General features: G+C 38.5%; 1 protein-coding gene across 2 annotated transcripts; it reads right to left on the bottom strand.

Moving 5' to 3' along the window:
- Positions 1–1,339: 1,339 nt before the first annotated feature.
- LOC113048344 (myosin heavy chain, fast skeletal muscle-like) lies at positions 1,340–14,879 on the bottom strand. 2 transcript variants are annotated; one of them, XM_026210120.1, is made up of 41 exons: positions 14,846–14,879; positions 14,270–14,302; positions 13,894–14,106; positions 13,669–13,812; positions 13,443–13,599; positions 12,933–12,960; positions 12,715–12,826; positions 12,533–12,625; positions 12,383–12,446; positions 12,182–12,280; positions 11,995–12,098; positions 11,691–11,829; positions 11,490–11,608; positions 11,232–11,381; positions 10,974–11,144; positions 10,599–10,899; positions 10,269–10,336; positions 10,104–10,191; positions 9,899–10,016; positions 9,689–9,812; positions 9,078–9,214; positions 8,741–8,996; positions 6,702–6,944; positions 6,390–6,566; positions 6,147–6,292; positions 5,962–6,052; positions 5,465–5,854; positions 5,261–5,387; positions 5,044–5,162; positions 4,724–4,920; positions 4,449–4,632; positions 4,201–4,366; positions 3,979–4,103; positions 3,465–3,773; positions 3,155–3,358; positions 2,935–3,060; positions 2,622–2,792; positions 1,992–2,096; positions 1,808–1,903; positions 1,561–1,692; positions 1,340–1,438 (listed from the first exon to the last, which is right to left on the bottom strand). In XM_026210120.1, the coding sequence occupies exons 3-41, from the start codon at positions 14,092–14,094 to the stop codon at positions 1,421–1,423; spliced, it is 5,799 nt and encodes a 1,932-aa protein (XP_026065905.1). In that variant the 5' UTR covers positions 14,095–14,106; positions 14,270–14,302; positions 14,846–14,879; the 3' UTR covers positions 1,340–1,420. The 2 variants fall into 2 exon arrangements, with proteins under 2 accessions (XP_026065905.1, XP_026065904.1); XM_026210119.1 differs by having other exon boundaries at positions 10,269–10,339; positions 14,846–14,878.
- Between the last annotated feature and the right edge of the window lie 1,577 nt (positions 14,880–16,456).

Raw genomic sequence — 16,456 nt, 5'->3', positions numbered from 1 at the left:
GCATGGCAGGAAGATCAAAACTTGTTGTAACTTTCTCAATGGCTCTTCATGTAATGTTCATACATTTTGGTATGGTTTGGAATGCATCATTTTGAAAGAAAACTTATTTTTAACTTTTGTTATGAATGAATGCAGCATTTATGTAGTGCTTTACTGTGTATAGCTGTGCAACCAAAATGCTTTACAATCATCAATCAATCAATCAATCAATCAATCACCTTTATTTATATAGTGCTTTAAACAAAATACATTGCGTCAAAGCACTGAACAACATTCATTAGGAAAACAGTGTCTCAATAATGCAAAATTATAGTTAAAGGCAGTTCATCATTGAATTCAGTTATGTCATCTCTGTTCAGTTGAAATAGTGTCTGTTTTTATTTGCAATCAAGTCAATGATATCGCTGTAGATGAAGTGAGGGGGTCTCTCCTCAAACACCACCAGTGTGCAGCATCCGCCTGGATGATGCGACGGCAGCCACAGTACATCGGCGCCAGTGCGCTCACCACACACCAGCTACACATGGAGAAGAGAGAGAGAGATAGAGCAATTCTGTGGATGGGATAATTAGGAGACCATGACTGACAAGGGCTAATGGAGAAAATTTGACCCGGACACCGGGGTTACACCCCTACTCTTTATGAAAAGTGCCATGGGATTTTTAATGACCACAGAGAGTCACGGCCTTGGTTTAACATCTCATCCAAAGAAAGGTGCTTTTAATGGTATAGTGTCCGTCACTATACTGAGGTGTTAGGACCCACACAGACCACAGGGTGAGCACCCCCTGTTGTCCTCACTAACTCCTCTTCCAGCAGCATCCTATTTTTCCCAGGTCTCCCATCCAGGTATTGACCAGCTCAACCTTGCTTAGCTTCAGTGGGAAACCAGTCTTGGGCTACAGGGTGATATGGCTGGCTGTTTTGTGTTCATGTTTCCCCTTCCCTTTGTATTTTGGTATTTCCTTTGTTGTCATGGTTTCATGTAATGCCTTTTTTACAGTACATTAATATACCCATTTTATTTGGTCTCCTTGAGTATTTTGTGGTCTTATTTGCCAGTGACTTTTGGGTAATCCCAACACATTTACACTTATGCACTTAACAAACACTTTCATCCAAAGTCTCATACAAGGATAGGTTCACATTTTTGTTATGAAGTTCTGGCTGTTTCAGGTTTAGTTTTTTAGCTTTTCATTTTTGGGTTCTTAAGTCACTATCCCAGTTTCAGTACTCTGCATTTTAGTTCTTTGTCATATAATGCCTCATGAGTTGTCTTTTAAAAAAGTGATTGAGTATGTAATGAAGTTTGAAAGTGGAAAAATAATGAAGAACAAAGTCAAACTCTGCCATTTAATGGACACAGAAGAACTCAGCACAAGTCAGTCATATGCTTGCTTGTATGTGTAGTTTCTTGTCTTCATTCTTCAGCTTTAGTCTTAAAAAAAGCAAACAATGAATAAATTAATAGAATTAATTGAAAATATTTTGTTTAAAACATTTCTTAGATTTTATGTATAAAAAGTAACTGTTCTCTGTATAATCATCATCTGTTTTTACCTTTCCAGCTTCACGGCTCTTGGTTCTCAGCTTGTTGACCTGGGACTCGGCGATGTCCGCGCGCTCATGAGACTCCTCCAGCTCATTCTGCACCTTCCTGTACCTGGACAGGTGAGTGTTGGCCTGCTCCTCCTGTTAGGATTACACAAGATATCCAACCCTTTCAGAGCATTGCACTCATGTCAATGAGTGTATTGAATAGAAAATGTCAAAGCTACACACTCAAGACATTTTACATTAGACTTACAGCTTCTTCAGCTTGGCGTTTATAGGCCTTCACTTTCAGCTGTAGCTTGTCTACCAGGTCCTGCAGCCGAGCCACATTCTTCTTGTCTTCCTCAGTCTTTGGGTGTAAAATTGTTCATGGTCTTGTTTAAACTATGTATATAATCATGAAAGATGTTAAATGTTTAATTATTGTGTAGTTTTACCTGGTAGGTGAGCTCCTTCACTCTCCTTTCATATTTGCGCACTCCTTTCACCGCGTCTGCACCACGTCTCTGTTCAGCTTCAACTTCAGCCTCCAACTCATGCACCTTCAGTAGATAGTTATTGTTATAACTGTGAAATCTCTGCCATGGCCAGTTCATCTAAGGGTTACTCACACTAGGCGATCTGAACCATTCCCGAGCACCCCCAAAGTTAATTTCTTTTGACTAGTGTGATCACTCTGTACCTCACTTGAAGAGGTGAGCCAGAGCATGGTTCAGTTGGGCTCTGGTGTTATACCAATGTATGTAGTGTGGTTGCTAACTGCACTGGAGCATGGGACAGCTACTAACTGTGTGTGCACTACTATCATATTTTATACAAAAAACATATATTACTACTTGAAAAGTAGCAGTTTTTAGTTAATTTGAATATTGAATAATATAGATCCATAACAGGTCTGGTTTTCACCTTGTTGATAAACATTATTAATACTTTGTGAGTATAGCTGCAAATTACTCCATCAGTGTCATCTGATTCCATAATCATTGTATAATCGCACTCTGGCTCATTAGAAGACACCCGTTCCTACTATGAGTACACCCTAAGACTGTATTTAGCCAGTGATTTACCCTGGACTCCAGTTTCTGGAGCTGCTTCTTTCCACCCTTCATGGCCAGACTCTCAGCCTCATCCAGACGGTGCTGCAGGTCTTTGACAGTCACCTCCATGTTCTTCTTCATCCTCTCCAGGTGAGAACTGGTGTCCTGCTCCTTCTTCAGCTCCTCAGCCATCATGGCAGCCTGAAATATAGGCCAATTAAAACGAGCTAACCAATATAGATATAATTAGCTTCCATGAATGTTCTCTTTGCTACCACATGCAACTAAACAAAGTCAAATAACTGTTTAAATTAGCATAGAGTAACATAATGCAAAAACGCACATCAGTGATGGCCTTCTTGGCCTTCTCCTCTGCATTCCTGGCCTCCTGGACTGCATCGTCCACCTCACCTTGAACCTGGACCAGATCAGTCTCAAGCTTCTTCTTGCTGTTAATAAGACTCGTATTCTGCAGGATTTAAGCAGGTAGTTTAGTGTATATTTAACTAATTATTTATCGTGTAATCTGAATTTGCTCTTAGTATTTAATAATCTTTTTGTACTTGTGAGTGCAGCAGTCCCACACGCTCGCTGGCATCCACCAGCTCCTGCTCCGCCACTTTGCGTCCTCTCTCTGTTTGCTCCAGGCCAGCTCTCAGCTCCTCAATCTCTGCTTGCATCAGGCCATTCCTGCGCTCCACCATGGCCACCTGCTCCTTCATGTCCTCCTGTCCTCTGACAGCTTCATCAAGGTGCAGTTGGGCATCCTGTGGAAATGTTCTTTCTTTGTTAGTTGCATGTCATTCTTCAGTTAATTCATGTGTCATATTCCTATGATCAAGCACTTAAACTCCTCATTCTACAGAGAGATACCTTGAGTTGTCCTTGGACGTTCCTGAGCTGTTTCTGGGCCTCAGCAGCCTGGCGGTTGGCATGACTCAGCTGGACCTCCATCTCGTTCAGATCTCCCTCCATCTTCTTTTTGACTCTCAGGGCATCATTTCTGCTCCTGACCTCAGAGTCCAGAGTGCTCTGCATGGAATCCAACACTCTTTGGCTGTTCCTCTTGATCTGTTCCATCTCCTCATCCTTCTCAGCCAGCTTCCTGTCAATCTCGCTCTTCACCTGGTTCAGCTCCAGCTGCACACGGAGAATCTTGGACTCTTCATGCTCCAGGGTGCCCTGCAAGGAAAAAGGAAATAATTTACTTACTGTTTAAACTTGTTAAATCGTACTATATGGCTCCGGAGTTATGGCAGGTATATTTGTGATTGTTTAAGAAGGAAATAATTACATTCACTTAAGGTTTTGAACCAATATAAATACAATGTTTTAATATTATTCAAAGCACTGGTGTGATATTAGTGTTGTAGCAAAGGAATGGCACCTCAGCTTCTTCTAGTGCAGTCTGGATCTCTGCTTTCTCAGACTCCACTGTCTTCTTGGCTTTCTCTATCTCATGAATGCTCTTTCCAGTCTCTCCAAGCTGCTCAGAGAGGTCAGAAATCTCCTCTGAAAGTATTTAAAAATCAATTGTACGTCAATTTTTGTTTTTGACGACATCTCTGTTTTTTAAAATCCTTGCTGTCAAAATAAAAGTGCCATTTACGTTGCAGATTCTTGTTCTCCCTCTTCAGGGTCTCGAGGTGGTCAAGAGCTTCTTCATAGGAGTTCTTCATTTTGAAAAGCTCAGTGCTGAGAGAACGAGCTTCTTTCTGAGCAGCTTCTAGTTCAGCCTGGCTTTCCTCATACTTCTGTTTCCACTCTGCTAGGACCTGGGGGGAAAGGTAATCATTGTTAATTAGCCAAGTCCATGGTTCAAGGTTTAGATTTGAAGATTATCCACATCTTTCTTACCTTGTCAAAGTTTCTCTGCTTCTTGTCAAGGTTGGCAGCCAGTGCGTTTGCCCTCTCCCCATCAATCATGAGGTCCTCTACTTCACTCTGCAGTCTCTGTTTGGTCTTTTCCAGAGAGGCACACTTGGAGTTCACTGCCTCAATGGATTCTTCAGCATCCTGCAGACGCTGTGCCAGCTTTTTCCTGAAGAAAGTGGTGTTAGATGATGAAACCTTACTAATATTTGTGAAATTAAATGTAGGGTACTCAAGACTTTTTTCTTTGCTGTATTTACTTGGATTCCTCAAGCTCTTCAGTGCGTTGGATGGCATCAGTCTCATATTTGGCTCTCCACTGGGCCACCTCACTGTTGGCTTTAGACATTCCCCGCTGGAGTTCAGCTTTGGCCTCCTGCTCCTCCTCATACTGCTCTCTGAGCAAATCACAGTCATGGCGGGCAGACTGAACTGCATGGGCCAGAGCGTTCTTGGCCTATGGGCGGCACACTTTGGGATATTAAACACTTTACTATCTACACGATGGCTTGGATTTAAAAAAAAAAAAAAAACATTACAAATAATTTGATTATCAAAACACTACTATTTGCAACTTTACCTTGACTTCTTCCTCAACATGTCTTTTGAGATCTTCAATTTGCTGAGTAAAAGCCTGTTTTCCTCTAGTTAACTGTGAAACAAGTGCTTCTTTCTCTTCCAGCTGACGGCTAAATTCACCTTAGAAACAAGTTACAAATATTAGCATGAAATATAATAACAGAATATTTTAACTCAATTTTGTTTTAAGATTTTTTAAGTGTAACTTAGTCTCTTACCATTTTCAGTCTGAAGTCTTGCTCGTTGTGCACTCATGTCATTCAACTGCCGACTATTTTCATCATTTTTGGCCTTGATTTCACTCAGCTGGTCTTCAAGGGTGCGGCACATCTTCTCTAAATTACCCTAAAGAGATTAGAGATTATATGAATATGTTTGTAAAGATGATTTTGTACTTATTAATGATCATCTAGTGACATTACCTTTGCTTTAGCCACAGCCTCCATGTTGCTTGACAAATCATCAATCTCCATCTTGTATTCACTCTTCTCCTTCTCCAGCTTCTGCTTGACCCGCTGGAGGTTGTCGATCTGTTCTCCGAGTTCAGCCACACTGTCTGCCTGCTTCTTTCGGAGGGCTGCAGCTGTAGCTTCATGCTGCAAGGTGGACTCCTCCAGATCACGACGCATCTTCTGGAATTCGGCTTCACGCTTCTTGTTCATCTCAATCTGAGCAGCAGTGGCACCACCAGCTTCCTCAAGCCTCTCGCTGATCTCTTCAAGTTCCCTAGAAAGATCGGCTCTCTGCTTCTCCACTTTGGCACGAGCAGATCGCTCTGCCTCAATTTCCTCTTCCAGCTCCTCGATACGGGCCTAAATAAAAAAAAAAAAGTCTTCTTTACTGATATCTGTAATATGGATTTTTCCAGATATGTATCTACTTGACCATTTCACATCAGAAAGATTAGAGCTAGTGTTACCTGAAGTTCTTTGATCTTCTTCTGAAGCTGTGCTCCCAAAGACTGTTCATCCTCAATCTTGCTGAGAAACTGACTTATCTCAAAATCCTTCCTGTTTTGAAAGTAGTGTCTTGTAAAATGTGCCAATTACTTATTTAATTTAAAATGTGTAATTGTGTATAGTTCAAAATCTGATGGCCACTCACTTTTTGATCTTCTCATCTGATTGCTGTTTTTCATTCTCCAGGTCCATTATGGACTCTTGGGCCAGTTTCAGATCACCCTCAAGCTTCCTCTTGACTCTCTCAAGGTCCATACGAAGCTTCTTCTCTTGCTCCAATGAGCCCTCAAGCTATTGTTACAGAAACTGAAACATTAACATCTGATATAGAGCAATAAATTTGAGTTCTCATTGATTCATGATCTTATTCCTATGCCAAACATCTTACATCGTCCACTTGCTGCTCAAGCTTTGTCTTAGCTTTAGTCAGAGTGTTGACTTTGTCTTCCTCTGCCTGAAGGTCATCAAGAGTCTGCTGGTGTGCCTCTTGGAGGGCTTTCTTCTCTTTGGTCAGCTTGGCGATGCTCTCGTCTTGAGAGGCCATCTCCTCTGTCAGGTTTTTGACCTAAATAGAAACATTAATTACTGGTTTCATTACCAAGAGCCTGAATCATAACCGGCAGTTTATATGAAGAGTTTGGTTCCAAGGAGGAAAACTACGATTGGTTGAGCATATTGTAGAATGTATATATATACTGACTTTATTCTCTGTTGCATGTTTCTCCTTCTCCACTTTTGCCAAGGTGAGCTCCAGGTCATCAATGTCTTTTTTCAGCTCAGAGCATTCATCCTCCAGTTTCCTCTTCTTGGCAGTCAGTTCGGCATTGATTTCCTCCTCATCCTCTAGTCTCTCTGTTGTCTCTTTGAGTTTGCCCTCAAGTTGGATCTTGCTTTTGATGAGCCCTTCACATCTCTCCTCAGCATCATTGAGGTTTTCAGATTCCTGTTCATTGGAATGGATATAGTTAATGACTCATGCTTAGGGATTCACAATACATCATCCACCATATCGGTATTGGCTGATAAATTTGAATTTTTCTGTTATTTTTATCGGACCGGTAAGAGAATTTGACCGTTATCTTAGAGCTGATAAATAATGCATTATTTCCTGCAGAGACACTCCAGATGTGCACTGTTCACCATGATGGTTTTTAATTGCTTGAAATATTCTTTGAATCACTTCGAAATGGAAAATACCGTGAACTGCAGTATGTGCATGGCAAGTCTATAATATTATATTGAGATCATTAGCTACTGTAAAATAATGTAACACAATCTTTGTCCGCCTGGATTTTAGTGCATTGTTAAGGGAAGAGCACATTCACAACGGATACACACGTGACTAGCACAGTTAAGTTCGCTTGTGAATTAACAGTCTTCTGTGCAATTGTACGTTGTAGTATTGTGTTTATTTTATGCATATAAATCAGATTTTTCTCATATAGAATGCATTTGTTTAAGCTATAATCTATAGAGGTTTGATAGAGCGCTTCAGTTTGCTGGTGATAATCTTTAGCTCAGTGCACGCAGCTCAAACAGCAGTTTACAACATTGATAACTATGAATGAGATTATATATATATATATATATATATATATATATATATATATATATATATATATACATGTTGTAATATTATATTTATGTTGTATAAATATCTGAATATTTAATGCGTTCCATGTGTTTAATAAGATGGCAGCACTTCAATTTACTGGTGTTTATTCAGCTCCTCAGCTTCAGCACACGCAGCTTGAACAGTAATGTACAACATTAATAACTATAATTGGGAATCTCATAAACACAATAATATAAAGAGAATATTACCGTAATAAAGAAAGTTGTGAATTATTTGGGTTTATTTGCCGTGTTTCAGGACGTTCAGAGTGTGTCCACGACACATCTGACTATTCGAGCTGTAGCGCAGGTGTATTGCAGTATTGGAAATAGGCTACTTCTGTTTTAAACCATGAAGGCGAGCCACAGGATATCATACAAGCAACGTGCAAACTTTGTGCAAGTCAAACCTATGCTGGTGAACGTCTTTCACCATGATAGTTAAAGTAAAATCTGTTCACATTTTCGGCATCTGATGACGTATTAACAGTGTGTATTCTCTCAGAGATGAAGAGAGACAAATATTCTAATATGTGGTATATATAACTGTTTTAATTTATTTCTTTAATGTTTCTCTTGGGGCCCGAACAGAGTGAAAACAATGAAAAGAAACTTATTTTTTGTTGAACAGGTTGTTTTTGAAAGTCGGTGCATAAAATAAAGCTGCTCTTTTGCTTCATTAATAAAGTATTACTGAGGTGTAACAATTTTATTCAGGCTGTAGGGCTATGACTTGTAGGCTATAATAAACCTGTTTTAAAAGACATTATTAAAACATTTTCAGTGAAGAGTAGCCTATGCTTATAGCCATTTTCTTTTATCACAGCGTCACAGCGTGTCAGTTATGCAGTGATCCACTATGAAATTTTTGTGAAGCAAATTAATTCTAATATTAATTTAATAATAAAAGTAACATAATATTACTAGACAGAAAATAACAGGCCTACATTAATTGGAAATGCCAAGTACTTTTAATCATGATAATATTTAATGATTTTGACAATATCTCTGTTCATATCAGTTCTTGGCTTTCATATTTAAAGATTAATCGGTTATGGGTATCGGCCAAAATGTTCATATCGGTGCATCCCTACTTATGTTCATAAATGTAGGTGAAATACTCACAGAAGTTACTTGCAGTAGAAGATCGTTTTTCTCCTGAACAAGTGACACCATTTTCTCCTCAAGCTCCTTCTTTTTAGCTAATGCCTTTGTTAAATCTTCTTTCATTTTCTCAAAGTTCTCCTTCATTGATGCCATTTCTTTTTCACTCTCTGCACTCTTCAGAAGAGGCTTGATCTTGAAGTACACCTTCATCCATGGCCAATGTTTGACATTCATGAATGAGCGGATGTTGTATTGGATGGAATAAATTGCCTCCCTGTGAAAATTGTAATCAGTAAACCAGCCTTTATCACACTGTGCAACTAAACAGTTGTGTTTCAGACATTATTGTAAGTACCTCCTCTCCGTCATTTTGACAAACTCCTTCCTCATGACATATCCTCGGGCCAAAGCCTGAGTCATGGTAACCAGACTTGATAGTTTTTCATCTCTCATCTCCTCAAGAGTACCCAACAGACCAGCTTTAAAGAACACCTATAAGAATATTTGTAATATATTAGTGCTGTAGGGTTGAAGAAGCCAATAAGTGCTTTTCAGAGTAGATGTGGCCTGGGATATGGCCCTAATAATAACTGAGATTGGCTGTTCCAGTAATTCCAGTGGGGAAAAACATATATTATGGCCTATACTATAGTATAGAATGACATTTGGGAGAATTCTGTCCTTTCTTTTTTGATGTAACAGTTTGAGGAGGCATGACAGTGTCCGGTACACAAAGTGGAGTACAAAAATGTTTTGTGTAATCTTGTGTGGAATAAGGCTTGACCGACACAAAGCCTAGACTTCAACGCCTATTCAAAAGCTTCAGGCCTGCCTTCTTCATACTGATGCAGGGCAATTGGAAGGACTGAATTCTCTACAATGTCATTGTGTTGTAGCAGAGTAAAAAATGAGAAGGAAAGAGTTGAAATAGTTTTGTCCACGTGGTGTATTTGCTGAACAGCTCACCTTGGTGTGTCCAAATTTGTATTGGTTGTGGTCAATATCAATAGAGCCCAAGAGTTTCTCTGTAGCTTTTTTGTTGTCAATGAACTGTCCCTCAGGGATGACAGCAGCATTTAATACTTTGTATCTAGAGGACATTTACGGGAAGGTTAGGAGGTGAAGATTAGGTTATACATCATCTCTAAGTAAGAAGTTGCAAAAAGATGTCATTACCTCTGCTTAAAGTCACCGTAGTGGATTCTGCTGGGGAAACCCTTCGTGCAGATTCTGATGCCCTCCAGCACACCATTACACCTGAGCTGGTGGATAACCAGGAAGTTCTCCATCAGACCTGAAATGCAAATGTTCTTAAGGTTCAGGTTTTCTTTTTTTTTTTTCAAAACCGTGATCTATTTGAGTCTTCAAGGATCAAGGTTACCTGGAGTCTTGGTTTCATTAGGAATCAAGCAGCGCACAAAGTGAGGGTGAGTGCTCCTCAGGTTAGACATCAGTTTACCCAAGTTCTCCTGTGGAAAGTTTGTGATTAATCTAATCGCAATGGTGAAAAATTTACAAACTTCAATTAGAGAGAGAATCTGTTTACCCTAAAAACTGCAGACACCGTCTGGAAGGAACCACCCTTCTTCTTGCCTCCTTTCTTTGCACCTCCCTCTGCTTTATATCAGTGACAGAGGTTTTTTTTGTTAATCATGTGTTGCTGTCCATTAAGCCCTTCAATAATCTCTATTTGCGTCTTGTTGATTCTAACTATTCTCTTGCATAGACAAACTTCGTTTTTTAAAACTCCAAAGTCTGTGATCACATAGTTTGTTGCACTCTGATGACCTCATTCTTTTTTCTTAGTTTTTGTATTAGAAGGTGTCTTGTACATAATTCAAACACAAAGGAATTTAGGAAATGCAAATGTTTGTACCTTCTGGCACAGCGACATACAGCAAGGCCAGCACTTTGAGTGCTGACTTTTGGTAAAGTTGCACGACAGAGTCGTTCAGTGGATCCTTGTTCTTCTCCAACCAGCCAGTAATGTTGTAGTCCACAGTGCCGGCGTAGTGCACCAGAGAGAAGTGGGCCTCTGCTTTGCCTTTCCCAGGCTTGGGCTTCTCGAAAGCTGAACATTTGCCCAGATGCTGATCATGCAGCTTGTTTTTGAAGCTTGAGTCTGTAGCCTTTGGGAACATGCACTCCTCTTCAAGAATGGAGAAGATGCCCATTGGCTGTTGAAGAAATATTCCCACTCAAGCACAGGCACAGTGAGATTGTTATTTTAATTTACTGAATATCCTCTTACCTTCTCAATGAGCTCAATGCAGGTAGCCAAGTCCATACCAAAGTCAATGAATGCCCATTCAATGCCTTCTTTCTTGTACTCCTCTTGCTCCAGAACAAACATGGTGTGGTTGAAGAACTGTTGCAGTTTCTCATTTGTGAAGTTAATGCAAAGCTGCTCCAAGCTGTTATACTGATAATTCAACAGAAGCAATTATTGCAACTGACTGTTATCTTGTATGTCTTGATCCTTTCAGAGACATTAATGACTGATACTCACATCAAAGATCTCAAATCCAGCGATGTCCAGCACACCGATGTAGTACTCTCTAGGATTCGTCGTGTTCAACATCTCATTGATACGGACGACCATCCACAAGAACATTTTCTCATAGACAGACTTGCAGAGTGCAGAGACTGCATTGTTCACCTGACAAATTCAAAGGTCAATGTATTATTATCCTTACTTCTCACGATGACTATGTCTGAGATATTTCTCGCTGTATCCACAAGTTAAATGTGTTGATGAATTCATCACCTGTGGTACTGTCTGGCCTTTGGTCACCATCTCATTCCCGACCTTCACTCTGGGGTAACACAGAGCTTTCAGCATGTCAGCGGAGTTGATGCCCATGAGGTAGGCGATTTTATCAGCCGCTAGGGAAGCAGAGTTTTATGCATTATTGTTGCTATTTAAGTGACCGTTTATATGTTAATTTGTGCTCAAATTTGATCTTACCCTCATTGCCGTCAGGTTCGGCCTGCTCCTCTCTCTGCTTCTGTTTGAACTTCATGGCCCCATGATGCATCACCGCACCTGTCAGCTTGTAGATGCTGATCTTCTCATCAGCAGTGAAGCCCAGAATGTCAATAGCAGTCTGTTTTTACACAGACCAAATAAATCATGTTTATTGGAGTACTTTATACTGTGTCATGCAGTATTCAGTTAAAGGTTGTGTTTTTCTGATGTTTACTTGCTCATAAATTTTGCAAAAAAGTCTCAAATACTACTACTACTAATAATATTGCAGCTGTCCACATACATCTGTGGCAATGAACTCCTCCACATCATCGATGCTCTTGACAGTGATTTCACCCTGGCTGATCATCGGATAGTCGTAAGGGTTGGTGGTGATGAGCAGGGCCTCTGTAAAGAATTGATGTGCAGAATGTTTCCAGTGCTCTCAAACATAGAAATAACTGAAACACACAATCCTGTAGATTTCTCACCGAGCAGCTCTGGCTTGTGTCCAGTCATGAGCTGGTAGAAGATGTGGTAACTCCTCTCAGCAGACAGCTGGAATGTTACCCTTGACTTTTCTAGCAGATCTTTACAAGAAGAGTGTGGTAAAAAAAGACATTGTTTTCAATTGAGCAACCCACATCTTAGACTCCAAATAAAATATTTGGCTAAAAACAGTGTTGACTCACAAGTTTCAATATCTGCTTTGGCCAGTTTACCAGTGCCCGAAAAGTGAATCCTGATGAATTTACCCTAGATTGAAATCATTGATAAAAGGTCAACTGTTTGTGATCGACAATTTATGATGTTATTAATGATGATTCTTAGGTGCAACTTACAAAACGAGAGGAGTTGTCGTTCCTTATAGTCTTGGCGTTACCATAAGCCTCCAGCAGAGGGTTGGCTGCAATGATCTGGTCCTCCAGTGATCCCTAGACGTAATTGTAGCACAGTGGGCAGTCATGAGGTGAATCACAAACACTGTCCTCAATAACACTGTCTAGAATAGATACTCACTAACCTGCATTTTTCCAGGGCCAGAGTCTGTCTTCTTTGGACCAGCCATCGCAACAGTTGCAAAGTACTGAATGACACGTTTTGTGTTCACAGTCTTTCCTGCTCCAGATTCTCCACTGGAGATTTATATGAGTTCATCATTTAGTCATAAATCTTTTACTGATTTACAATTATAACTAAAAAAGCTTCAGGTTTAGATTCAGCAGAAGAATATTTACTCACGTAATCAGGACAGACTGGTTCTCACGATCTGAAATTAAACCGTGAAATATTAACAGAATATATATTAGGTAGCACTCTATATTAACTTGAAGCTATTAAGTGTTTGTTTTTGACAGTGTTATTAGATTAATAGGCTATATCCTAAAGTTAACATTTCAGTTATTTATTCATATAAGTACATATAGAAGATAAAATAATGCAAAATAATGGTTGTTATCAAACACTTACTAATAGAACATTCATTTGAAATGTACTACTCAGATTCCTCAGCTTAAAAACCTCATTTAGGTACCGTTTATTAAGAAGTTGTTAACTAAGGATAAAAACAACATCAGTCACCTTTGATGGAAAGATACTATTTGGAGTTAATTCAGCTTTTCTATGAACTCTGTCACAACAGCAATTTATAGACAATGAATTATAGGCTAATACTTCATGCTAGTTATTATAAAGTGTATTTTTCATTGTCTCTTTAACTGTTATATGTTGAAACTGCTGGAATCCACTTACCAGTTAGCATGAACTGGTAGGCGTTGTCAGAGATGGAGAAGATGTGAGGTGGGGCTTCAATCCTCTTTTTGCCTCTGTATCCAGCCACAACAATTGCGTCGTACACTGGGAGCCATTTGTATGGATTGACAGTGGCACAGAACAAACCAGAGTAGGTCTGAAATGGAGATCGTCCAGTTTTACAATGTTGCTGCCCTATTCCAGGAATAAATTATGATTTACTTACATAGATCATCCATGCTGCGTAACGCTCTTTGAGGTTAAACAGCACAGAAGGCTCATTCAGGTGGGTCATCATGGCCATGTCCTCCATTTTGTCAAATTTGGGAGGATTCCTTGGGAAGATTTGATCTTCTTTTACGGTGACAGTCTGTAATGTACTTTTTTTTAAGCTTTGAAGACTCAAGCACAGTCACATATGAAATATTATTTTTTTATATTTGATACTTACTTTCCCACAGTCAGTTTTGACAGTAGCTTTGCCAGCCTCTATACTAACAAGAGTACCTTTCAAGTACATCTCAGCTGGATCTGTCACGAAGAATGCTGTTTTGGCATCGAATTGAGCAGTCTGAGCCTCGAGTCTCTCTCTTTCTGGCTTCCGGAGGTAAATGGCCGCCGGGCCGAAACACTCCATTTCACCATCTCCCATGATTGTACTTCACTGTGGAGCACAACTGACATCACCATGCTGATATACTTCATTAGATTCACTTTTTGATTGTCATTGTCTTACTTTCAACTCTAACTCTCCTAATACATTCCAATCAGTTAAACCAAACAGCCAAACAAATCATATTGTCACCATCAGTTGGGAAGTTCTTTACCTTGTATTTATCTCAGCTGTCAAGTTCAGGATTCTGAAAAATAACAATTATATACTATAGACTATATACTAATTAGTAATATATATATATATATATATGTATATATAGACAGACAGACATATAGGTAGATAGATAGATAGATAGATAGACAGACAGACAGACAGAGAGATAGATAGACTGATAGACATACATATAGATAGATAGATAGATAGATAGATAGATAGATAGATAGATAGATAGATAGACTGATAGACATACATATAGATAGATAGATAGATATATAGATAGACAGACTGATAGACAGACATATAGATAGATAGATAGATAGATAGATAGATAGATAGATAGATAGATAGATAGATAGATAGATAGATAGATAGATAGAAAGACTGATAGACATACATATAGATAGATAGATAGATAGATAGATAGATAGATAGATAGATAGATAGATAGAAAGACTGATAGACATACATATAGATAGATAGATAGATAGATAGATAGATAGATAGATAGATAGATAGATAGATAGATAGATAGATAGATAGATAGATAGATGGATAGATAGTGACTCACCAGTTTTGATGGGCAACTGTGCCTCAATCAGAGGTTGTAATTTATATAGTATCTTTACTGAAGACTCAGCTGAACTGTTCAGCTGGATTTGGTAATGTTATTCTACATGGTTTATGATGATGGATCTCAGTCCTAGTGGAAAATAGCAACACGTTGTCCTTCTTTTGTTTCGTTGGTTTGTTGGAGCATGTGATATTTTAATTATTCTCATGGTTTAGATCAACTTAACAGCCTTTCTTTACTTAAATTCATGATGTTGATATGTTTTAATTTTAAAGCAATAACATATTAATCATAGACATTTGGATACTACACTTATAGGATATAAAAGTTTAACAGTCCATGTTTTTCTTATGTTGTGTCTCTTCTTTTTAATGTAGGCTTTCATGCTGAGTGTATGTGTTTGTTTACAATCTTTAATTTGATGTCACTGAGGTCTTATTTCAATGTTGCATCTTATTTTAATCTTGGCAAAGAGGAGCAACTTGGTTCAGATGTGAAGAAGCAGTCAGCTGTCACTTCTATTTAATTTTAGAGGTGAAAGCAAGACTGGCACAATATGATGACTAAAAGTTTTTACTTTTGATAAATGGTAATATACGACTTATGTTCTGGGCAACTGTCATATCAATAACTATTTGTTTTTGAACATTTAGCATTCATATTATTTCTTCTTTAATTACCAAAGATGGAATGTGACAGTCCTTCCAAGTGATAAAATAAAGAAATAAATATATACATATATCTGGCAGGCTTTTCTTCGGCAATTAAACCTCAGTGATCACTGCACATACGGATCTTATTTCATGGTCATATAACAACTCTCAAAGTTATAAACAGCATGTTCATATATGGACAAATCATAAATATAGCACAGTGAGCACTTGTTTGTATTATTAAGTTTAGGTTACACATCCAGGCCACAGTGAAGAAATTGCTTTGTCAATTTACTGTACTTTTGAAATAAATAAAAAATTATAATGTTTATGACACTCTAGACTCTCTAGATTTATGTTTTATATGTTAACATTTATTAGCTGCTGCAGTATACTATTGTGATAGATGGTTATTAACTGACTTTTTGTGTTAGAGTCACAAGCCTAATTTTCTTGATTTAAATATAAATTTAAAGACAACAGTCAATATGTGGTGTAGAACTTATTCATATTTGGGTCAAGTATTGTGAGTTACATTTCCAGATGCATTTCTATATGAATATGGTACTGTTTGTAATCACACCAAATCTGTCCTGTGCATCAAGTCAAATACGGAGCATCAAACCACAAAATAATTTATTTGTCTTGAAGGTAGTTTTTGTAGTGTTGATCCAAGGTGTAGGGAATTTTTTTTAGAGTACAATTAAATTGTGAAAGACTGTCTTCATACAAATAAAATCAAGTCAGAATACAAGCAGGCTATGAAAGTTGCAGAGCAGACAATAGTGTGGAGCAGTGGTAATTTTGAGAACAAATTTTGATTTAGTTTTAGTATTTTAGTCACCTTATTTGCTTTTAGTTTTAGTTGACTGAATATCATAACATTTTAATAGACTAAATCAATCATAAATTTAGTCGGCTAAAATCGAATGGGTTTTTTACAGTGCATTATTAA

Source organism: Carassius auratus, chromosome 29 (genome assembly GCF_003368295.1).
Source record: "Carassius auratus strain Wakin chromosome 29, ASM336829v1, whole genome shotgun sequence".
Taxonomy (NCBI): domain Eukaryota; kingdom Metazoa; phylum Chordata; class Actinopteri; order Cypriniformes; family Cyprinidae; genus Carassius; species Carassius auratus.
This window is presented reverse-complemented; position numbering and strand designations above follow the sequence as displayed.